General features: G+C 47.2%; 2 protein-coding genes across 3 annotated transcripts; both read right to left on the bottom strand.

Annotated features, from left to right (window-relative positions):
* Window positions 1-874: 874 nt before the first annotated feature.
* Window positions 875-9,304, bottom strand: LOC127317212 (uncharacterized). The gene is made up of 2 exons (XM_051347738.1): window positions 7,864-9,304; window positions 875-3,845 (listed from the first exon to the last, which is right to left on the bottom strand). Exons 1-2 carry the CDS (start codon window positions 9,302-9,304, stop codon window positions 3,781-3,783), a joined length of 1,506 nt encoding a protein of 501 aa, XP_051203698.1. The 3' UTR covers window positions 875-3,780.
* A 2,060-nt stretch (window positions 9,305-11,364) lies between these two features.
* On the bottom strand, window positions 11,365-17,226 carry LOC127317197 (beta-glucosidase 22). Of its 2 annotated transcripts, XM_051347722.2 has the most exons (12): window positions 17,024-17,226; window positions 16,851-16,914; window positions 14,324-14,382; window positions 13,817-13,892; window positions 13,658-13,729; window positions 13,431-13,518; window positions 12,972-13,343; window positions 12,633-12,853; window positions 12,519-12,547; window positions 12,323-12,425; window positions 11,909-11,999; window positions 11,365-11,742 (listed from the first exon to the last, which is right to left on the bottom strand). In XM_051347722.2, the coding sequence occupies exons 1-12, from the start codon at window positions 17,171-17,173 to the stop codon at window positions 11,511-11,513; spliced, it is 1,557 nt and encodes a 518-aa protein (XP_051203682.1). In that variant the 5' UTR covers window positions 17,174-17,226; the 3' UTR covers window positions 11,365-11,510. The 2 variants fall into 2 exon arrangements, with proteins under 2 accessions (XP_051203682.1, XP_051203686.1); XM_051347726.2 differs by lacking the exon at window positions 14,324-14,382 and having other exon boundaries at window positions 17,024-17,159.
* Window positions 17,227-23,358: the final 6,132 nt, after the last annotated feature.

Consider the following 23,358-nt stretch of genomic DNA (forward strand, 5'->3'; position numbering starts at 1 on the left):
CGTCCTGCTATAATTCACTGTAACAACAAAGTACATGCTACAATGATGTTTGTCTTGTGTCATCTCCTATTGTATCGTTCCCAAAAGGTTGTCCCTAGGCCGGCTTATAATGGCGACACGACCTAGAGTTTGATGGAGGTAAACGATGACCCACAAGTATAGGGGATCACAACAGTCTTCGAGGGAAGTAAAACCCAAATTTATTGATTCGACACAAGGGGAGCCAAAGAATATTTATAAGCTTTAACAGATGAGTTGTCAATTCAGCTGCACCTGAAAATAGACTTGCTCGCAATAATTTATCAATAGTAACAGTTTTATAGAAGTGGTAGTAGGGAAGTAACAACAATAATGAAATAAAAACAACACTAGCGATGATTGTAGTAGACATCATGATTAAAATACTATAGGCACATGGATGGCTGAACGGGCGCTGCATGGATAAGATAATTTATATAATAAGCAAGACATGAGCAGTGCAAGTAATGATGATAAAAGCATCCTAGTGTTAAATAACCATAGGCGTGTGTTCCTGTTTAGTCGTGCGTGCTCGCAAGGAGAAACTTGCACGACATCTTTTGTCCTACCAGCCCGTTTGCAGCGGGGCCTCAAGGGAATCTAGTGACAATTAATGTACTCCTTTTAATAGAGTACCGGAACAAAACATTAACACTCCGTGAACACACGTGATCCTCACATCATAGCCATCCCCTATGGTTATCCCAATTATTGTCACTTTGGGGCCGGGTTCCGGACAACGAAATGTGTATACAACTTGCAGATATGATAAAAAACAATAATTATCCTCATGAATCAATAACATGTTCAGATCTGAGATCATGACACTCGGGCCCAAAGTGACAAGCATTAAGCATAAAAAGTTGCAACAATGTCAAAAATACTAACAACGGATAGTAGACACTATGCCCCTAACAATCTTATTGCTATTACATGAACAATCTCATCCGATCCCTACCATCCCCTACAACGTACATCGGGGAATTACTCACACATGGATGGAGGAATCATGGATGGTTGATGGAGAGGCGTCGGTGATGGCGATGATCTCCTCCAATTCCCCGTCCCGGCAGGGTGCCAGAACGGAGTTTCTGGTTCCCGGATTGGGGTTTTTGGTGGCGGAGCAGCGGAACTCTTTCTAGAAAAACATCGAACCCCCCTCTGTTTTTTAGGGTCAGAGGCTTCATATAGTTCGGAGGAGAGGTCGAGGGGGTGGCCTAGGTGGCCACACCAACCCTAGGCGCGACCAGGGCTGGCCCGTGCCTAGGCCAGGTGTGGGCCCCTCGTGGCCTTTCTCTGTCTCGTCTTCTGGCTCCGTGAGTCTTCGGGTGAGATAAAGACTTTGCGATATTTTCTAGGAATTTTCTTGAAAGTTGGTTTTATGCACAAAAATGAGACATCAGAGCAATTCTGCTGAAAACAACGTTAGTCCGTGTTAGTTGTAGTCAAAACACGCAAATTAGAGGGCAAACAACAACAAAAGTGTTCGGAAAAGTAGATACGATTTGGACGTATCAGTAAACACCTAACCCGCTATGGAATCCTAGTCTATTTCGGCAATTATTCCATGACTTACACTACAAGTATTCCTTCTCGAACCTTCTGGAATCCGGCTTGGAATTTCCTTAGTCAACTTGGGCCTCCATCTTCTAGCAACTGGGCCGTCCGGCTACCTTGAAGTCTTCACCACCAAAGTGGGCCACCCAGGTTTGCTAGGTTAAGCATCTGCCATGGTACATCCTATTCGTCATAACGCCAACTCATAGTGATTGGTACTTTGCATCAGAGGGCTTTGGTGGCGGAGGAATCATTCAGGGACTTCACTTTTGGTGGTGCTCTTTGAGTGCCGGGACTCGACATTCATGGTGAAAATCCAAGGTCCTACCTTAATTATTTGTAACTGGCAGTGGCCTTGTTGAAGATATTGTTTGGAGAGTTCGGATCTTTTATTGAGTGAAAACCTACAATCTATGATTGAGCAATGACGACGCTTGTGCACTGTTCCTTTTTTGAAGACATTAGTTTTGTAGAACCTCTCCTGTAGTCATGGGTGTTGTACTGATAGTTTGGGTCGAGCCATGGCGAGTGATTGATCTTTGTGGCGTGATCCCTTTTTATTTTTCTTTATTTTTCCTTTTTGGTTGTCTGTGTCCTTGATGTCTCAACTAGTTCTTGACATTATGCTGGCAATTAATATCTTCTTGATATTAATATATTTCTTTTATACAAAAATCCGTTTGAGCTCTTCATTCTTGAACACGTGGTTCTAGGTAGTATACTTCGCACAAAGTGATAAAGGTCACCACCAAAACTAAGGAATGACTCCATTTCTTTCTGTTCGATTCCATCTACATTGTTGCTTTGTTTTATTGGATGTTAGACCCATAGGGCGAAGAATCTTAGAAAAACCTTTTAGACCTCATCTATGTTGATGCTTACCAGAAGATCTATTCAATCTAAACCAAAGGGCATTTGTACCGATGTCTTAAAACTTCCACTCCTCCAAATTCATAATAAATATCGAAGATTTAGTTCTTGCTTAGAATTTCGGGACAAACTCTTAACTTGAACTTTTTTTCTGTTCCTTCTAGTACCCCGAACGGTCACTGCTAGGTACTAAAATTCAAGCTTAGCTTCAACAAACGTTTTCAAGCTTTGACAACGTTATGCGACGTCAGCCGAGAATGGACTTTTGTAGCTGGGGCAACATGTAGGCCATTTTTTGAACCTATAAAAATTTCATTTCAAACATGTTAAAATAATTCAAAACAAATTCTGTGATGTAGATAATATTGTTATCTTCAAGTGTGTAAATTTTTAGATTGAAATATGTTGTATTTTGGGCTCAGCAAAAATAACAAATCTTGATTTCAGCATTGGTGAACAGTACACCACAATCTAGATTTTATTATTTTGTGAGACTTTGTTATTTTTACAGAGGGCAATATATGATATATTTCAATCTGAAAATTTACACACCCATGAATTTCAACATCCTCTGTGTCTACATGCTTTTTTCGAAATTTTCTGATATTTTAAAATCAAAAGTTTTGAAGTTTAAAAAAAGAAAAAGAAAACCGGACTACATTTGAGGTTTTCCTACGTCAGCCCCGGCTTTTAAAAAATTTGTTTAAGAGTGCTGTTGGATATTATGAGTTTTCCTCACCCCGTATAACCAGGCAATGCCAAAGTTCAATACTAGGTAGTACTATCTTGAACAACCTGCGATAACACCCCATATTGAACTTTGCTCTGCCGATTCCAAGTCGGCCATATCCCCGCCGATGGGATCCTCCCACCATCATTGCTCCGGGAAGTTAGCGCAAATAACGACCAGGTCGTCATTCTTCAGTTCCTCCGGCCAGATTGTTGAAATTAAAGGTCAAATCCCCCTTTCAAATCCTTTTCAAACCATTTTTTAGAAGGATTTCCTTAGATCTGACCGTCAAATTTCTAGGGTTTTTTTTTGGGGGGGTTAGCTCTGTAGTTATAGTTAGTTTTTTTTAAACATAAGGCCCTACGGCCCGGCTTTATATATAAAGCCATACGGCAACCACGAAGTTCAGCAAGTACATGATATAACCACCGGCTTCCTCAAGCCCCATAACCCATACAGAGACGAAAATCCGAACCCTACAGTACCAAATTACATCACACTAGGTCCAATACGGCTAAACAAGAGAAAACATCGAGGATAGGGCAGCATCGTCCTCCGCTGCGTCCGGGTGTCAGGCTCCTGCTCGAAGTCTCGTCTGTAGGCCCCTAAGCTCGCCCATCAGCACGTCCAGCATCTCTCGGTCCCTTGGCCTTACAAGGACCCTCCACCTCTGCATGTACGTAATCATGTGGAAGAAAGCATCAGCGGGGTTGTTAATTGTTTTCCCTTCCATAGCTAATTTGTTCCTAATGTTCCACAGCGCCCAACACTGAGCCGCAAATGTGAACCAGGCTAGCCTACGTAAGGACCCCGATAGATTCTGGACGATACCAATGAAGTGTCCAGCCCCCGCCGGATTCCAATCGCAGTGCAAGAGCTCCCTAGCTCCCGCCCACATCAGCTTTGCAAGGTGACAAGAAAAGAAGATGTGGTCGCAGTCCTCCTGTTCCCCACATAGGGCACAAGCCCCGTTGGTAGGACCATTACGTTTGGCCACCTGAACCCCAGATGGCAGTCTGCTCCTGATGAGTTGCCACAGGAAGATCTTAATCCTTGGTGGTACCCTCGTCTTCCAGACCTCCTTGAAGTGGGTCACTACCGCTCCCTGCGTTAGTCGTCCATAGATGGACCTGGTGGAGAAATCCCCCGATGCCTCCAAGGACCATTTGACCTCATCTTCCCCTGCAGAGTAAGGGTGGAGGTCGAAGATCCTGCATAGGTTCTCCCACTCCACCGTTTCCGCGAGACCAAAAGTCCTCCTAAAGCGGATACGCCACCCGTTGGCCTCCCGCACCCCCGCCACCGTGGCAAAGGGGTTATCGCAGCACTGGAAGAGGCGAGGGAACATGTCCCTAAGGGGACCCCTCCCCGTCCACCAGTCCAACCAAAAGTAAGTGCGCCTCCCGTCTGCGACTTTGTGTCTTGCTCCCAGTTTGAAATACCACTTTATCTTTTGTATGGCATTCCAAAATTGGGAACCTTTGGTTGGCACCAGCGGGGAGAAGAGATCATTATCTCCCAGGTACTTGGCTCTAATTAGATCTGCCCAAAGACCCTATGCCCCCTGGTAGAGTTTCCAGATCCATTTAAGCATCAAGGAAATATTCATGAGTCGCGTGTTAATGACTCCCAATCCCCCGAATTCCCTGGGCTTACAGACTGTGGCCCAGTCAACCATATGGTATTTCCTCTTGTTGCCCACTCCTTCCCATAGGAATCGAGCTCTGGACTTATTCATTTCCCGGTGTGTCGTCTCATGGAGGAGGTAAATCCCCATTGCGAACATCGGGAGGCTCGAGAGGCATGAGTTAGTCAGTTCAAGCCTCCCAGCTGAAGCCAGAAACAGCCCCTGCCATGGGTCAACCCTATGTCCCACCTTCTCCGTCAGGAAGTGCCACTCGGCTACCGACAGTGTCTTATCCGACACAGGAAGGCCGAGGTACTTCATCGGGAGGGAGCCCAAATTGCAGTTTAGCGAGTCAGCTACCCTTAGCTTCTCAGTGTCATCAACCCCCGTGACGACCGCCTCGCTCTTGTTAAAGTTGATCTTTAACCCAGACATGTTCTCAAAACATAGAAGCAGAAGTTTCAGGTTCGCAACCCCGAGGTGTGAGGGTTCAATCATAACCATCGTATCATCCGCGTACTGTAGATGGGTGACCCCCCCGGGGATCAAGTGTGGCACCACTCCTTGGATGTGGCCATTTTCTTTAGCCCTGGTTAGGATGGCTGCTAATGCATCGACCATGAAGTCGAATAGGATGGGTGAGAGTGGGTCGCCCTGACGCACCCCCCTGGCGTTCCTAAAATAGGGGCCGACCTCACCATTGATGTTAATCGCCGTCTGTCCTCCCGAGACAAGTTGCATCAGCCTGTGTACCACACCCGCTGAGAAGCCCTTCCTCAGCAGCACCTCTCGAAGGAACTCCCAGTTCACCCTGTCATATGCTTTCTCGAAGTCCAGCTTAAGAAGCAAGCCCTTTAGCTTCTTACAGCGTAACTCATGAGCAATCTCGTGCAGGGCTAGCACTCCCTCGTGCAGACAGCGCCCTTTGATGAAGGCAGTCTGGCTCCTGTCTATCGTCCTATGAGCTATCGGGGTCAGTCTAGTCGCATAAGCTTTCGCTATGAACTTGAAAATGACATTAATAAGGGCAATAGGTCGATATTGTTTGATGGAGTCTGCCCCTTTAACCTTTGGGATGAGAGAAATGATGCCATAATTCAGGCGCGCAATATCCACTCTCCCTAGAGCGAAGTCATTCAGAATAGCCAAAATGGGGCCTTTAAGAATTTCCCAAAAATTCTTGAAGAATGCCACCGGCAATCCATCGGGGCCTGGAGCCGAGTCCGGTTTCATGCTAGCTAGCACCAGATCCAGCTCCTCGGCGGTAAAGGTGAGTTCAAGGTCCGTGTTATCCCCTTCCGAGACCCTCTCCTCAACTGTCCACAAGTCAGGCGCGAGGGAGAAAACCCTCTCCTCCCCGGCCGCCCCCATGAGCCCCTTGTAGAAACCGTAAATGTGGTCTACCAAGTCCTGTTGAACGGTGACTTCCCCGTCCTCCGTCAACAGTCGTGGAATCATGCACTTCCTCCGCCTCCCATTAGCGAAGGCGTGAAAGTAAGCCGTACATGCATCCCCCTTCAGAGTCCATTGGACCCTGCTCCTCTGTCTCCAATACTCCTCCTCCAGGCTATCAAAGGCAATAATCTGATCTTCTAGGTTATACCGGAGAGCCCAGCCCTCTTCATCTAGCCCATCAGCATCAGCCGTCACATCAAGCTGTTCAATGCGCTTAACCAGCTCCTCCCTGTGAGCCCGCCGCTCCTTGCCTAGATTGGCACCCCATCCCTTGAGGAATTGTCTCAAACATCGGGCAATGATTTGCCAGGTGTCGATGCTGGAGCAGTGAGTGCCCGCCTTCCCTAAGGCAAGCAGAAGCTTCCCTCGTACCAGCTCCCCAAAGCCAGGTACCCCGAACCACCACGTCTGGAAGAAGAAACGTGGGGATCGTTTGAGACCCTTTTCCCCGTTGTCCAGGATGAGAGGGCAATGGTCCGAGCCAATCCTGGTCACCGCCGTTAGGGTGCATAGAGGGAACCTCATTTCCCAGGAGGGGGAGACGAAGACCCTATCAAGCACCGACCTAATCGGCGAGGATTGGTTATTCGTCCAAGTGAACCGAGCCCCCGCTCGAGCGATTTCCCTTAAGGATAAGTTAGCCAGGACGTCATTGAATCGTCGCACCCTAGGCCAGTTGACCACCCCGTTACTTTTGTCCTCCGCCCTCCGGACGAGGTTGAAGTCCCCTCCCACCACTATAGGAAGGGAGCAGTTTGCTACTTCCTGTTCAAGTTCCCCCAGGAATTCCGCTGTTCTCGCATGGTCAGCCGGACCGTAGACGAGCATAAACCGCCATTTCATATTATTGTTACGTTGAAGAATGTCTGCGCTAATGAAAAAGGAGCCCTTCCTCCAGAATCCGACTTCGAAACATTCATCTCTAACCCCAAGGAGGAGCCCACCCGAGTGCCCCGCCGCCGGAACCCAATTCCAGTTAAATTGGCCCCCATGTTCCAGCCATCGCAGTTCCTGTGTGGAGAAGTCCTGCTTGATGGTTTCTTGCAGGCCAATAATGTCTACCCTACCCTCCCTGAAAGTATCCTTAAGTTGTGTGCGCCTCCCTGGCGCATTCCAGCCCCGGATATTTTGGATCAAGAACCTCATTGAGGACCTTTCCTTTTGCTCGCCCCTTTCCTGACCGTAAGGGAAGATTTCTTCCTCCTTTTCTTTGGAGCCTTTCTGCGAGAGTTATCGGCTATCCCCGCCGCGTCCTCCTGCACATCCCGCTCAGCCAGGTCACCTTCCTCCCCGGAAGGAACCGGTCCCGTCTTCTCCTCCGTGCGAGTCAGCTCCCCCCCCGGGACGGTCGCGCACTCATCAGGGTTCCCTAACCCCTCCCTCGGCATCGGACTAGCGGAGGCTCCCGCAGCCTTCCTAGCCTCGGCTTCGAGTTTAAGCCGTCGAGCCGTGGCCGCCAGCGCCGCTTGCACCTTCTCCTTAGCTCTGATAATGGAAAGGGCCTCCCCTGGGCTCCCCATCGTAGGAGAGAAGATAACACAGCTCTCCTTGACCACAGACGAAAGATGGGAATCGGGAAAAAGATCAAGGACAGAGAAATCCGTACCTTTCTCGGCGACCTTGGCGTTCTCCTTGGCGTTCTCCAGGTTCTTGTCCGCGGTAAGAAGTTGCGCCCGCTCCAGGATCGACACAGCCGACGCTCCGCCGGTGTTCCGCGCGCTCTTGCGGACGACGGACGTGGTTGCCGGCGTCGCCTTCCGCACGTAGGGGATGGCCATGGAGCGCGGCCCACGAGCCATCGGCGTCCCCACCTGCGCCTCCTTCTGCAGGTCTTGGAGCACCGGCCCCTGCAGTCGCTGCCCCCCACCCGTCTCAACATCCGACATCACCAGTTTCCCTTCCACCTCCATGCCTTGCGCCTCCCCAGCCAGCTCCTTCCCCTTTGGCTGCGGCTCCGACACAAGCTCCAGCCTTGCCAGCTTGGCCGGTGGGCCCTGGGAAGATGGGCTATCCACTGACCAGGAGGGAAGCGGGTCAGACACGGTCGAGACAGAGGACCCTTCCAGTCCCGGCAGCCCAGCCTCGTCACCCTCCGCCCCCAGCAGCACCTTTCCTCCTCCATGCCCCTCGAGCGCGGGGAAGGAGAACGGCAGAGTGTCCTTCCGCAGATTGGACCCATATTGGTCGAACGAGGAAGGGCCATCTACCCTCCCTTTCCCTGGCGGCGGCGCCGACATGGCCCCTTGCCCACCCGTGGTCGTCCCCTTGGAGCCCTTCCCCGCGGTAGTCGACGCCGGGCCCTTATCTTTCTCTTGTCCCTTGTCCTTGTCATTGGAGTTGTCCTTGTTCCGCCTCCGCCGTCCGTGCTTGTTCCACTCGCTGTCAGTCGAGAATTCATCTGAATCCTCCTCGTCCTCCTCACGAGGCGGAGGCGGTGGCGCACCACCACCCGACCCTCCCGCACCCCCATGGGGCGGCGCTTCGGCCTGCACCCCCACGGTGAAACCCTCACCGTTAACGAACACTTGGACCGATCCCTTGATCCTCTCTGGATAGCGGCAATGGAAACGCATCCTTATTGGCTCCGTGTCCCTCTTCAGCAAGGACAATTCGTCCACATCAAAAGGTCTCCCTATCATCACGAAAGCAGCCATGAGTCTCTCCTTAGTCATGAGGTCCTCAGGGACTCCAGTCAGCCTAACCCAGGTGGATGGAAGAACCACCGAGGGTCTAGGTGCGAGGAAGGCCTCCCGGATCGCCGTCTCAGTCTTGCTCAACGGCAGATATAGCTTGCCGCTGCCAGTGCTCAGCCTCAAGGTCTCACGCGACGGGAAGGCCACGGAGAACTCCACTTCCGACAGCTTGCGGACTTGCCAATCCCACAGTTCGTCCACCAGGTGTTTGAGTTCATCCGAGAGCTGCTCCTCCGACAAAGGCTTCCCCTTGAAGGTGATGATCGCTGCAAACACCTCCCCCGGTGTCTGACCACCACGAAGAGGTTCCACCTCAATGTTGTAGAAGCCTCCTCCGGTGATGGCGTGCCCCATGGACTGCAGCCTCAGTATCTTCCCCCTGGACGGGCAACTCGCCGAACTGTGCCCCTCCCCACTGCAGATCACGCAGAGCGGCTCAAAAGTGCACTCGGATTGGAAGTGGCCAGCTCTCCCGCACTTGAAGCACTCGCCGCCGATTGGCGCTCCAGCCTTGGCTGTGCCCGCCTTGCTCTTGCCTTTAGCCAGCGGTTGCGCCGCCCCTGCCGCAGCGCCCTGAGCCTTCTTGAAAGGCTTGTTCTTGGCCAGCTGCTGCCGGTGGGCAGCACCCCCTCGGTCCCCCTAACCTGAGTTGGCCGCGCGGTCTCCCTGACCTTTGGCGCGCAACTGCTCCTGTTGTTTCTGCCAACGCTCCTCCTCCTTCCTCTGTTGTTCTTCCCTGCGTTGCTGCTCCTCCCACCAAGGGGGAGGCGGCCCCCAATCCCCTCGCTCCCTTTCCAGGTACCGATACTCCTCGCCATGGCGGCGGTAGTCACCCTCCTGGCTTCCACCTGCACTGAACCTGCCACCTCCTCCCTCCTGCCGAAAACCATCACCACGCCCGGCGCCGCGCCCCACATCGCGACCGCCGCCGTCCGCCCGCCAGCTGCTTCCCTCCCCGTCGTACCGCCTCTTCCGCCCGTCGTCGAAGCCCCTCTCCATCACCGCCTCGGCAAAGGAGCGCGAGAGCGGCGGCGGCGGCGGGATCTTGCGTAGCAAGCGGTGCGGCGGCGCTGTCGGGTCGTTGAGGTGTTTCCTCACCTCACTCTGTCGAACTGGGAACCCTAAGTCCGGCTGCGTGCATCCTTTCGGGAGCCACAACCATCTAAAACGTCTGGCCAAAGGCCTGGGCCGCACCCAGCCCACTGGGCCAGCCCCAGCTTCGCCACTGTTCACAAAGCCCACCGAAACGTGGAGGTCATCCTCCTCCGCACCCCCCGCACAGACACCCCCAAGTCCCTCCGGGATGCTGCACAGGGCCAGGCAATCCAAGCCCAACAGCCCGTGTGCTGGGCCACCACTTGGGCCAGCTTCGGCCCAACTCGGGGCGCCCGGCGTAGCCTCCACTTCCACCCGCAGCGGCGGCGCCGACACAGGGGAAGCAGGCGGCTCCGGTCGTGGCTCCCCGCCGGCGCGTTCCCCCACCGGCGCAGACCTCGGGCTGAGGATCTGAAGAACTCCCCGTTCCTCCCCCCTCGCCGACCTGCGCCGCCCAGGTCCCGCCGCGTCTCCCAACCTGCGAAACCTTGGCGCCGAGCTCTGCCGGAACAGAGAACCCCTGCCGCCGGGGGCAAACGCCGCTCTCCGGCCAAGACGGAGCGAGCCGCCCAGCTCCTCCGCTCGGCTGATGAAGCTGGCCAGCCCCACCGCCGGAGAGGGCCGCCTCGGAGGATCCCGCTCCTCCTCCGCAGAAAGCTCCTCCCCCGCATCCAACTCCAGATCCGCCGCCGACGAGAACTCCCCGTCCTCGTCCGACAGCACCCAGAACCTCCCACGGCAGCCTTCCGCCACCATGGGCGGGCGAGCCCTGCCCAGCTCGCCGCCGTTCCCCACCGCCGGCGTCGCCGGATTCAAATTCAAATCGCCTCTTGCATCGCCAGCGCGTTCCTGTACGGACATCCACTCACCACTCTCTCGTCCTGCCTCGAGTTCCATTCGTAGTTATAGTTAGTTATGGACGCTTTTGCTCGGTGCTTCCAGAACAACAATCGCTGGTATGTTTTCCTCGAAACTGCCGGGTATTGCTATCTCGGAACCTCCGGGTTGTTCCCAGCAGTGCCCAGACACACCTCTCTCTATTGCTCTCGGTACTACCAGGGAACACACTCTCGGAACTACCTGACTAGTACAAAATACTGTATTTTTTTGCTTTCTATTTCAAAGATGTCTGGCCCTTTGTGTCCTTATACCAACAATCCTTTTGCAATCACATATTCACATGATTATTTATAGAGTATGTATTTCTTTATTTATCTCTGATTACCTAGGCTGGTGTAATGGGCCATGACAACAAGAACAGTATACACCTATAACCTATTGCTCATCAAAGAAACACCTGATGGTGAGCCACGATCAAGTAAGATGGTGAGCCATGATCAAGAAAGACGAACAAATATCCTTTGTAAAATGAACAAGAAAAGCTATAAGCAACGGTCTGATCTTTTGCTTGTTTTTATAGCCACTCCAACCTGATCTCTATGCACTGCTAGAGTGCTAGTTAACCTCATTCCTGAGCATGTGACCTTGCATTGGGACTAACCATGTTCTCTAAGTTTATCCCAATTTCACTCCTCAAGAACTTGGAGTACCACTTGGCAGAGAGCTTTGGCTGCCTTGCCAGCCCAGGATCCTGGAAGTCGATGTAGTGCAGTCCGTATCGCAAATAATTGCCCGCTAGTAGCTCGAACACATCCATGAATGACCAAACAAAGTAGCCCTTTACGTTGGCTCCGTTCCTGCGATGACGATTTTAAGTGTTCTTTTGAACCAAATTGCTGAACTTTTAGTAGTGACGTTGCTTAATTAGGATTGACATTATGGCTGAGTTGAGCCAAAATATTCATCTTCAGCGATGGAAAGTTTTTTGCTTTGTTTGAAAAAAAAGTAAAGAACAACACTCACCTGAGTGCATCCAGCGTGCTGCCGATGTAGCCACTCAAGTACTCCACTCTGTTATGATCATTAACCGAGTCGACCAAGAGCTGTCCATAGCCTAACATATGATACAGTGGAAGAATAAGAAAGTTCATATAGATCGGCGGAAACACCCAATAAAATTAATGTTTGACTTGACACAGAGATACTGAAGTGATCAAGTAGCAAACTAGTCTCTCAGTTCATGAAGAATTTACTAGCATTACTCGCAAAAAAAAAAAGAATTTGCTTTCATTTGTGTACAAATAGAATTTCATTACTGAATTATTCTAGGTACTTGTGAAGGATCATAAAGAGCATAAACTGCAATGTGCATAATCTGCGACAATATGCATGTCGACAGTGAAGAACATTGTAGGCAGAAAATTGACAGAGACTTGCCATTTTCTTGCACGTAGATAGGAATGCTCGGGTATCTGTCTGTGAGGTACTTGAGCATACACTGCAGCCCTTCCGGATCATTCGGCATGTTGATAGGGATAAACTGTACCAAGAGTCAGAAGGTAAATTTTGATTGGCTAAATTCCCCCAGGAAGAAAAAGGTAAAGTCAGATAAAAAAAGACTAACAAAAAATACCTGACCAGTACCACTATCATTCCTTGACTCTGAAACACAAAACAAGCAAACAATACAAGTTACACGAGATAACCGAATTTGTCATTTTTACCAGATACTTTGAACTTTGCTTACTTCTGAAGGTGGCCGACATATCGGCATTGTAGTCCCGGAGGCTGGTGTCGGCGCTGCTCTTCCTGTCGCTCACGTACACCGACGTGTAGTGGTTTATACCGACGAAATCGATGGCTCCACGGATTAGCTCGGACTGTTCTTTTGTGAATGATGGAAGCCGTGATCCAACTTTCTTCTTCATGATCTCAGGATAGTCTCCATATACCAAGGGGTCCAAGATCCTGAACAGAAAGACCAGACCAAAACATGCCATGACAATTCACCTTCAGAAACACACGCATATACAATCGACCCCATCGCGTTTAATAGAAATATATAGAGCCGTGGAGATCATCTCACCAGCCGATCATGAAGTCGAGCGATCTCTGGGTGGCGGTGATGTCGGCGGGGCTGGAGGAGAAGGGGTAGTTCCAGAAACTGTAGACGTTCATGCCGACGACGCCCTTCTGCGTGGCCTGGTACTTTTCCTTGTAGAGCCTGACGGCGGAAGCGTGGGCAAGGATGGAGTTGTGCGCCACGGTGTAGGGCTCCACGGTGGAGTTCCCCGCCGTGCAGTTGACTCCGAAGGGCGCTGAGCAGCGGCACGGCGGGAAGGCGCCGCTGTCGTAGGCAGCAACGGAGATCACGTTGGGCTCGTCCATGGTGGTCCAGTGCTGCACCCGGTCGCCGAACTCCCGGAAGCACGTATCCGCGAACGCCGTGAAGTCATCCCTGAAACACCATTACGCACCGCAAAAGTTTCAGAATGTTCTCAGAAAAGTTCAGAATCTGCGCAGCCGAATCCAATTAAGATCTTACACGACCCTGGGGCTCAGCCAGCCATGGTACTCGTCTTCCAGGATCTGAGGGAAATCAAGGTGGTACAGAGTCACATGTATCTGGATTCCTGCATAAGGTTGGACGGCATAACCATCTGAGCATGAGAAAGACTGTTCCGAATATTCTGACATGATTTTGTGCCATTAGATTTCTGAACTTGTGATGTTACACTAAAGGTTCAATTCTAATGAACCTTTGTTATATACCTCGTTTTGTTAGCTCGTTTATCAGGTTGTTGTAATACTCCAGCCCCTTGGGATTGACGGGTCCTCTTCCTCCTGTTCTCATGAAGAGAAACTCATCATTCAGGGAGGTTTGCAAGGATGATAAGTATTCCAGAAAAGGTGCAACTTGTGTGTTCTTACTTGGAATGAGCCTAGACCAAGAAATGGAGAACCGGTAGGCCTCCAGGCCAGTCTCGCTCATCAACTCCACATCCTCCTGAAAAATGCCAATATATATCCCACAAGTTAAGCGAAGAACTTACTGAAACTCGTAATTTTTCACATCAAAATCCAGATACTATTACTACATGCATAAATGGTCAAAGTAAAATTTTCTTGTCTGCACATTTTCAGTTTTTTCTGATACTCCCTCCGTTCCTATTTAATCAACGCGGGGGAGAGAAGGCTAATAAACAAATATAGTATTGATAGAAGTCAATTAAATCCGAACAGAGGTAGTATATGTCTGCACATGTTCTGACGGAGGTTGTGTCGCCATATGTTTCCATCTGTCAACAGGAAACGTTGAAAATGACGCCCACATGAGTTCCAACAAGAACGATAAGATACAGAAACAAGCGTAACGTGACTCTAATTTTGTTTGTACGCTAGCTAGCCTAGTGAAGTTCTGACGGACTATTTGCAGACCTTGTATCTGTGGTAGCCGTCTGCGGCCAAATCGCCGGTGCTCTTGTCTGGCATTTTCCCTGCAGTCACGGTCAGATCAAGAAGATAGTGTCAGTTCCGTATACTCCCAGTGCAAGTTATTAGTAGTTTTGTGCCGAGTGCATGACTGCGCGGGATATATGAGGACTGGAGGGTCGTGCACAACTTGGTATTTTTTAGGAATTGCAGCAATCGACTTTTTTTATGGGATGGCCAACAACAACAATAACAACAACAAAATCTTTATTCTCAAATAAGTTAGGTAGACTAGAGATGAAACCCATAAAATCTCGTAACCAACTCATGATTTTGGCACATGGATAGCAAGCTTCCACGCGGCTCTTTTTATGGCTTGATGATACTTCAGTCCTTCAGATACTCTTTACGGACTCCTTCCATATCAAGTTTGGCCTACCCGTCCTCTCTTGACATTATCGGCACGCTTTAGTCGTCCACTATGCACCGGAGCTTCTCGAGGTCTGCGCTGAATATGCCCAAACCATTTTAGACGATGTTGGACAAACTTCTCTGCAATCGGTGCTACCCAACTCTATCTCGTATATCATCATTCCGGACTCGGTCCTTCTCGTGTGGCCACACATCCATCTCAACATGCGCATCTCCCCACACCTAATTGTTGAACATGCCGCGTTTTAGTCGGCCAACACTCAGCGCCATACAATATTACGGGTCGAACCGCCGTCCTATAGAACTTGCCTTTTAACTTTTGTATCACTCTCTTATCACAAAGAATGCCAGAAGTTTGGCGCCACTTCATCCATCCGGCTTTGGTCTGGTGGTTCACATCTTCATCAATATCCCCATCCTTGATTCCTTGTGCAGGATTGACCCCAAGTATCGAAACGTGTCCTTCTGAAGGCACCACCTACCTATCCAGGCTAATCTCCTCCTCCTCGTGCCTAGTAGTACTAAAACCGCACATCATGTAAGTGTATTGATCAAGTGTCAGTCATCTAAAAAAAATTGGTGCCGATCGATCTTCCAGATTAAGCTAGCTACGGAATTGAAGCTACTCCTACATATTTCCACCGTCCTCGAATAAGTGCACTACTTCTAGCTCTTGTCTTAAATCAAATATTTTTATAAATTTATAGGAAAACAATAACAACGTTTATGGTACCAATTTAGTATCACAATGATTCTACCGATTTAATCTCATATATATTGGGGTAATATCCATTTCGAGACAAAACTTTAAAGCTTATTTTGGTTAGGCCACAAAAATTATATCATTGACCGAGTTAATGATCAAAGTTTTTATGAAAGTGCACACTAACCTAATAATCGGTCCTAATAAACCGGTATGGAGGTAGTAGTATAATAAAGTTGCTCATAGGTCAATGATATAAAGTTGCTCATAGATGGTGTGCAGCTTGGTATTTTTAGGAATTCCAGAAATCTGACTCTCTTTTTCGGCGGGAAGGCCATTGCCAAAAATTGAGCAAGGTCATGGATAGAGGGTTTTGGAGAACTCGCCCTGTTCTCTTCCAAATACCAACTAGTTTGACATGTGTTTCAGGTAAGTAAAGAACAAAAGGATACGATAAATGAGTAAATACGGATTGAATTTTGTATTCCTCGATCATTTGATAAATTGTTACCATGTCATCACTCATCATGCCTCATCTGGTACGTGATCATCACACGCACACGGCCATGAGCGCGGATCGGACTAACACATCTCGTTGATAAAAACTTGGTATGAAACAATCGATTATGGAACACGCGTGCGGATTTTTTTCCCGGTTTGTAAAATGTGTAATTAACTATTTCTACTACAAAATAAATCTGAGCTCAATGATTTTTGATATTGTCAGAGAATTTTTTTTTTTCTTTGTCTCTTCCGAATGTTATGGCAAACAAAACACACAAACCGGAAACATACTGCGGCTGTGCCCCAATACTCCCTCCATCCCCAAGTGACTACTGACCGCCGTCATCTAAAAAAATGGTGCCGATCGATCTTCCAGATTAAGCTAGCTAGGGAATTGAAGCTACTCCTACATAGTTTCTCCGTCCTCGAATAAGTGTACTACTTCTAGCTCTTGTCTTAAGTCAAATATTTTATAAATTTATAGGAAAATGATAACAACATGTATGGTACCAATTTACTATCACAATGATTATACCGTTTAAAGTCATATATATTGATATTCTTTACTCCCTCCATATACCCATATTGGTATTCTTTACTTCCTCCATACCCGTTTATTAGGGTAATATGCATTTTGAGACAAAACTTTAATCCTTAATTTGGTTAACAAAATATGATATATGTGCCACAAAAATTATACTACTATTGAAAACTTCTTTAAAATATGAATCCAATGATTTAGCTTTTTGTTGCATATATCCAATATACTTGTTTATTTTATTGATCGAGTTAATGATTAAAGTTTTTCTCGAAGTGCATATTATCCGAATAAACCGATATGGATGTAGTATACTAAAGTTGCTCATAGGTGCATAATGAGATTATCATCATTACCTGCATGAGTAAAAGTGTCCCAGATGCTTGGGCTTCTTCCGTCCTCATCCGTCGCCCCTTCGTACTACAAGCACCGAACAAGAAGTGAATCCTCAAATCGACGAAAGAAGAGAAAAATCGGACTCACCAAAAAGGCTTTACCCGGATGAGTAGAATAGGCAGTAGTGCAGTACCTGGTAGGCCGACGTGCCGGCCCCGAAGACGAAGTCCCGGGGAAAGTCCGCCCTGGTGTAGCTGAGAGCGCGAGCCGCCGCCGGACCGCCGCCGCCTCGCCATGGCTCGACAGAGAGCAGCAGGACCAGCAACAGCTCCACGGCCCTCATCTCTCTCCGTCTCCCAGAAATGTGACACTCGTCGATCCTACGGGCTATGCGGTGCTGGCCCAACGCCTTATTTATGAGTTCGTAGGTGGCGACGAACGACAGGTGATAGGCTGATAGCGACACGTTGTTGTTTTTGGTTTGGTAACCACGAAAGAGGGCGGTGTTGCTCGGGGTACGCACGGCATCGCCACGGCCAAAGATAGAGGCTGCATTGCACGGCCGGCTGGAGAATGAAATGGGATTCGGAAATGCCAAACAAGGGAACTCTCGGGTCTTGGTTCCCGGAAGTATGAATTCTGGAGATCAACAGTGAATTCTTATAGATATACTTTCGGAAATTTAATTCAACTCCCAGGTGCATATGATCTCTCTACCAAAAAATTATATTTCGGCATGTTGAAAAATTTTGACAAAAAATTCTACATATATATCTCCACAATATATGTGCGTTCGACAAGTTTCGCGAAGAACCAATATTTTGTGTGGCCTATGTAAAAAAGAGAAAATTTATTTTCTGGAAAACCTTATTTTTAGCGTTGAATTTTGTCTTTTTTCCAAGCGCCACACGACAAGTCAAATTTTCATGAAACGACTTTATGAGCGTGTAGCACGTGAAGATGTACATGATAATTTTTTATTTTAACTTTTTATTTTTTAAAAAAATATGTGTAACATGCATTTCAAAATAGAGGGAGCATATATACTTCCTCCATTAATTGCTCTTACAGTATCTTTGTTCTAATTTAAGTTAAAGCTAAAATCACGACTAAACTATAGACGGGAGGGAGTACGTTTCTCACTGAAATGGTACACACACGTTCTCATATTTCCTACTTGCTCGGAATTTTCCTCTCAAAAGAAAAGGATTCGTTTTTACTAATTAGATAATTTTGAATGCTCTGAAAACGGAACATTTGAAGAAATAATAATGTTTTTCCGCCCATGGCGCAACACTAAAACTTTGGATCATGAGTCCTATAAGCACACAGAACACACAAAAGGGTTAGGGCATTTATATGTCCAAATATGTAATTTTCTGACTTTTCGAAAGAAAATAAGATGCTACATATTGATGATCCACAAGTATAGGGGATCGCAACAGTCTTCGAGGGAAGTAAAACCCAATTTATTGATTCGACACAAGGGGAGACAAAGAACACTTGGAAGCCTTAACAGCGGAGTTATCAATTCAGCTGCACCTGGAAACAGACTTGCTCGCAAGGGTTTATCAGTAGTAACAGTTTTATAGCGATAACGATGGTGGAATAACAGCAGAGTAACAAAGACAGCAGTAGTGATTATAGTAAACAACAGGATTAAAATAATGTAGGCACGGGGACGGATGAACGGGCGTTGCATGGATGAGAGAAACTCATGTAACAATCATAGCAGGGCATTTGCAGATAATAATAAAACGGTGTCCAAGTACAAAGCAATCAATAGGCATGTGTTCCAATTATAGTCGTACGTGCTCGCAATGAGAAACTTGCACAACATCTTTTGTCCTACCAGCCGGTGGCAGCCGGGCCTCAAGGGAAACTACTGGATATTAAGGTACTCCTTTTAATAGAGTACCGGAGCAAAGCATTAACACTCCGTGAACACATGTGATCCTCACATCGCTACCATTCCCTCCGGTTGTCCCGATTTCTGTCACTTCGGGGCCATCGGTTCCGGACAGCGACATGTGTATACAACTTGCAGGTAAGATCAATAAACAATGAATATCATGATGAAACAATAACATGTTCAGATCTGAGATCATGGCACTCGGGCCCTAGTGACAAGCATTAAGCATAACAAGTTGCAACAATATCATCAAAGTACCAATTACGGACACTAGGCACTATGCCCTAACAATCTTATGCTATTACATGACCAATCTCATCCAATCCCTACCATCCCCTTCGGCCTACAGCGGGGGAATTACTCACACATGGATGGGGGAAATATGGCTGGTTGATGTAGAGGCGTTGACGGTGATGATGGCGATGATCTCCTCCAATTCCCCGTCCCGGCGGAGTGCCAGAACGGAGACTTCTGGCTCCCGCGACGGAGTTTCGCGATGTGGCGGCGTTCTGGAGGGTTTCTGGCGACTTCGACTTCTCTCCCTGCGTTTTTAGGTCGAGGCCGATAAATAGTCCGAAGGAGGGCGTCGGAGGCCGGCCGAGGGGGCCACACCATAGGGCCGCGCGGGCCCCCCCTAGGCCGCGCCGCCTTATGGTGTGGGGCCCTCGGGCCTCCACCTTACTTGTCCTTCTGGCTCCGTCAGTATTCTGGGAAAATAGGGCCTTCTGCATAAATTCCGAGGATTTTCCCGAAAGTTGGATTTCTGCACAAAAACGAGACACCAGAACAGTTCTGCTGAAAACAGCGTTAATCCGTGTTAGTTGTATCCAAAATACACAAATTAGAGGCAAAACAATAGCAAAAGTGTTCGGGAAAGTAGATACGTTTTGGACGTATCAACTCCCCCCAAGCTTAGCTTATTGCTTATCCTCAAGCAATTCAGTTAACAACTGAGCGATAAAAGAACTTTCACGAACACATTTGCTCATATGATGTATATATTCTCATGCTATGGCTAATACTTAAGCAGTTCATAATGAGATATATGCAAATAGGATCATCTAACAGCTATGTCAATCATGGAGAGGTACCAACAATTAATAATAAGCATCATGAATCATGTATATAAGCAAGATTGCAATGTTCATAAGAGAGTATGATAAAGTGGTATCTCGCTTGCCTGTATTTGATTGGCAAAACATAAATGCCCGGGCACCTCTGGAGTTCATAGAAAGACTAGAAGTAGTGATTGTCAAAGATAAAAGCATCAAAGTTATACCACAATCAATCATATTTTGAGACAAGCATATTATACTAAGAATGACAGTTGTGCTCTCAAGATAGTGCTCAAAGAAATAATGGAGACACAACATAGAAGTAAAAGATTGACCCTTCGCAGAGGGAAGCAGGGATTAACATGCGCTAGAGCTTTTCATTTTTGAAATCAGGAGTAAAATCATTTTGAGAGGTGTTTGTTGTTGTCAACGAATGGTAATGGGTACACCAACTACCTCGCCAACCGGACTTTCAAGAGCGGCTCCCATGAATTATTTGCATATTTATGTGGCACTCCTTCCAACCTTCTTACACAAACCATGGCTAACCGAATCCTCGGGTGCCTGCCAACAATCTCATACCATGAAGGAGTGCCTTTTTATTTTAGTTTTATTATGATGATGACACTCCCCCCAACCTTTGCTTACACAAGCCATGGCTAACCGAATCCTTCGGGTGCCGTCCATCAATCACAAACCATGGAGGAGTGTCTATTTAAGTTAATTAATTTGGGACTGGGAATCCCGTTGCCAGCTCTTTTTGCAAAATTATTGGATAAACGGATGTGCCACTAGTCCATGTGAGAGTCCGTCAAAAGTAAATGACAAGGTTGAAAGCTAAACACCACATACTTCCTCATGAGCTATGAAACATAAACACAAATTGAGAAGCATTTTGAAGGTTTTAAAGGTAGCGCATGAGAATTTACTTGGAATGGTTTGAAATGCCATGCATAGGTATTTATGGTGGACACTCTGGAATAACTTGGTTTTCATGTGTTTGGAAGCACGAGCAGCGTTCCCGCTCAGTACAAGTGAAGGCTAGCAATAGACTAGGGAGCGACAAATCAAGAGAGCAGTAACTGTCATAATCATGCTTGCGGCAAAATAAATTAATGGAGGCATAAAAGTGATACAAGAACTCTGAAGCAATATAGATCATCGAGGCTTAATTGACTTTTTGTTCAGTCATATGCATGCGTGAGCATGTGCCAAGTCGATATAAATGAATTATTCAGAGGAGGATACCACAATGCCATACCTATTTATGAATAAAACAATGCAAGCAAACATCCATGACATGCTACTCATATTAATAAATTGGAGTTAAACATGAGAGATCATGAACTACTAGACTTTCTCAAATAACATATACCTCACATGAACCAACTAAGCATGCTCACATGGATGAGTATATGTACAAAAATGAAAACAAATAGAGTTCATACCAGCCCCTCACCACAATCAGATTGTCGTAGATCGTCATTATTGCCTTTTCACTTGTATAGCTTGGATAATATGAAACGAAAACCACGCTCCAGCCACCGAAGACAATTGAACTCATAATGAACTTTACAAACCAAAGAAGAATAGCAAATATTTTTGGTGTTTTCGAATTAGAAACAAGAACAAAAGGAAACCAGCAAACAAAGCAAAATCTTTTTGGGTTTTCTTGTAGCAAACTAGCAATAGCAAATAAAGCGAAACAAATGCAAGAAACCAAAGCAAACAAATTATGAAGAGAAACAACAGAAATATTTTTGGTCTTTTTGTGTTTTGGAAAGGAAACAAAGCAAAAACAAGAAATAGCAAACTAGAAGAAACACAGAAAAGCGAGATGGCAGAAATCTGCCAAAACCTGATAGCAGTACAGAAATCGATTTTTACAAAAATCTTACGTTGCTCAGCTCGAAAAGTGTTCAACTAATGAAAGTTAGATAACAACCTGGGGAACCTGCACAAAAATTGGCAGCTCAAAATAACGTTCTGGCTGTGCACACGAATTTTTCTAGTAACAGTCCAGAATCTGTTTTCAGGCAGCACTTCCCCAAATATCATCTCCCTCTCATTAGAAAACCACTCAAAGAGACTAAACAAGTATGTACAAGTATCCAGCAACCATAATATGCAAAGAATGAGTGATGCCGGTATACCTCCCCCCAAGCTTAGGCTTTTGGCCTAAGTGGAGTTCAATCCCATCGAGACCATGAGGTAGTATCTCCGTAGTACGATGAAGATGGATCATATTCCGGGCATGTGCTAGAAGAAGCACCCGGATACGTGACAGTGTAGTTGTGGGAGGCCTCGGCGTCCTCGGAGTCATGCTGCTGGTGGAAGTCTTGTATCTTCATATGTTCGTCCACCTCCTCCTTAGTGCACGACCATGATTGCCTGTCAATACTGAACAAACCTGGTTGGGGAAGAGGGATTTCCTTCTCATCCCCGTCAGCAAACAACATTCTATAGACCATATTATCTAAAGTAGAATCAGTGGTAACAAAATGATGACTCTTCATAGCAACAATATCGAGTCTCCTAGGGGTCAATGGCACATCATTAGGATCAAGAGGAAGTCTTAAATATGTTAAAACGCGCAGTGCAATAGTTCCTCCAAAAATAGGCCCCCTATTAGACAGGCGGCGAGCAATAAGAGAACCAAGGTGATAAGATGTTCGACCAGTAAGTGCAATATTCAAGAAAGCAAGATGGTAACTAGAAATATTGCTAGTGTTCTCCCTACCAAGAATGCTAGTAGCAATGTAATATGCAAAATACTTAATGGCGGGGAGTTGAATGTTCCTTATCTTGCCACGCTGAATGGTGCGACAATCATCATCGGTAATCCCTCGATAGAGCTCCAACAAGTCCCGGGGGTTGTCATCAATCCTACTTGCTGTACCTACAGGGGCAATATCCAATGCACGATAAAAATCTTCCAATTCCATAGTAACAGGATTACCATAGATCTTGAATGCAACTGTCGGCTCGTATTGCGTGTTGTTGAACCTGAAGCTCTCGACGAAAATTTTGGTGAGCATATAGTATTGCTCCCTTTCGTCTTCCACGTAGGTGGTTAAGCCCGCCCTATTGACAAGGGTGAAGAAATCATCCAATATCCCTGCATTTCTCAGAAAATCATAGCATGGAAAAGATGAAGCATTAGAAGCCCCGTTGTCCTCTTCGGGCGCGAAGCTAGGCGCGATGATATCCTCATTGTACGATCGCCTAAGCCGGGTGGCGGCCCTAGAAGGCCTCCCGGTGCTGGTTGTTCCTTTCTTGAACAACTCTCCAAAGTTGAACTTCTTCATCTCTTCTCTGAAATTTTCAACAAGTGATATAAAATTTGATTTGGTGACATATAATCAAGGGGAACTACTATAGGAACTTGCTAGAGTACTAATCATGCATCAAAACTAGTTTATACAACTTAGAACAAGCATGCAAGCTCACTAAACATGTTACCTACAGCAGCAAAATATTCAAGATATACTCAACCAAACAAAATTCTATTTGGATAATCGGAGGAGTCACATACCGAAGAGCAAATGTGCCAAATTTCAG

The sequence above is a fragment of the Lolium perenne genome, chromosome 1 (genome assembly GCF_019359855.2).
Source record: "Lolium perenne isolate Kyuss_39 chromosome 1, Kyuss_2.0, whole genome shotgun sequence".
Classification (NCBI taxonomy): domain Eukaryota; kingdom Viridiplantae; phylum Streptophyta; class Magnoliopsida; order Poales; family Poaceae; genus Lolium; species Lolium perenne.

What these genes read in the sequence shown, in the direction of transcription:
- LOC127317212 (XM_051347738.1), bottom strand. Translation starts at nt 9,304, where the DNA reads ATGGGGCACGCCATCACCGGAGGAGGCTTCTACAACATTGAGGTGGAA. An exon ending in CGCCAAGGTCGCCGAGAAAG is followed by an intron (nt 3,846 to 7,863) that starts GTACGGATTTCT and finishes ACGTACATGCAG; the next exon opens with AGGTGGAGGGTCCTTGTAAG.
- LOC127317197 (XM_051347722.2), bottom strand. Translation starts at nt 17,173, where the DNA reads ATGAGGGCCGTGGAGCTGTTGCTGGTCCTGCTGCTCTCTGTCGAGCCA. An exon ending in TATGTCGGCCACCTTCAGAA is followed by an intron (nt 12,548 to 12,632) that starts GTAAGCAAAGTT and finishes TTTGTGTTTCAG; the next exon opens with AGTCAAGGAATGATAGTGGT. An exon ending in AGCACGCTGGATGCACTCAG is followed by an intron (nt 11,743 to 11,908) that starts GTGAGTGTTGTT and finishes TCGTCATCGCAG; the next exon opens with GAACGGAGCCAACGTAAAGG.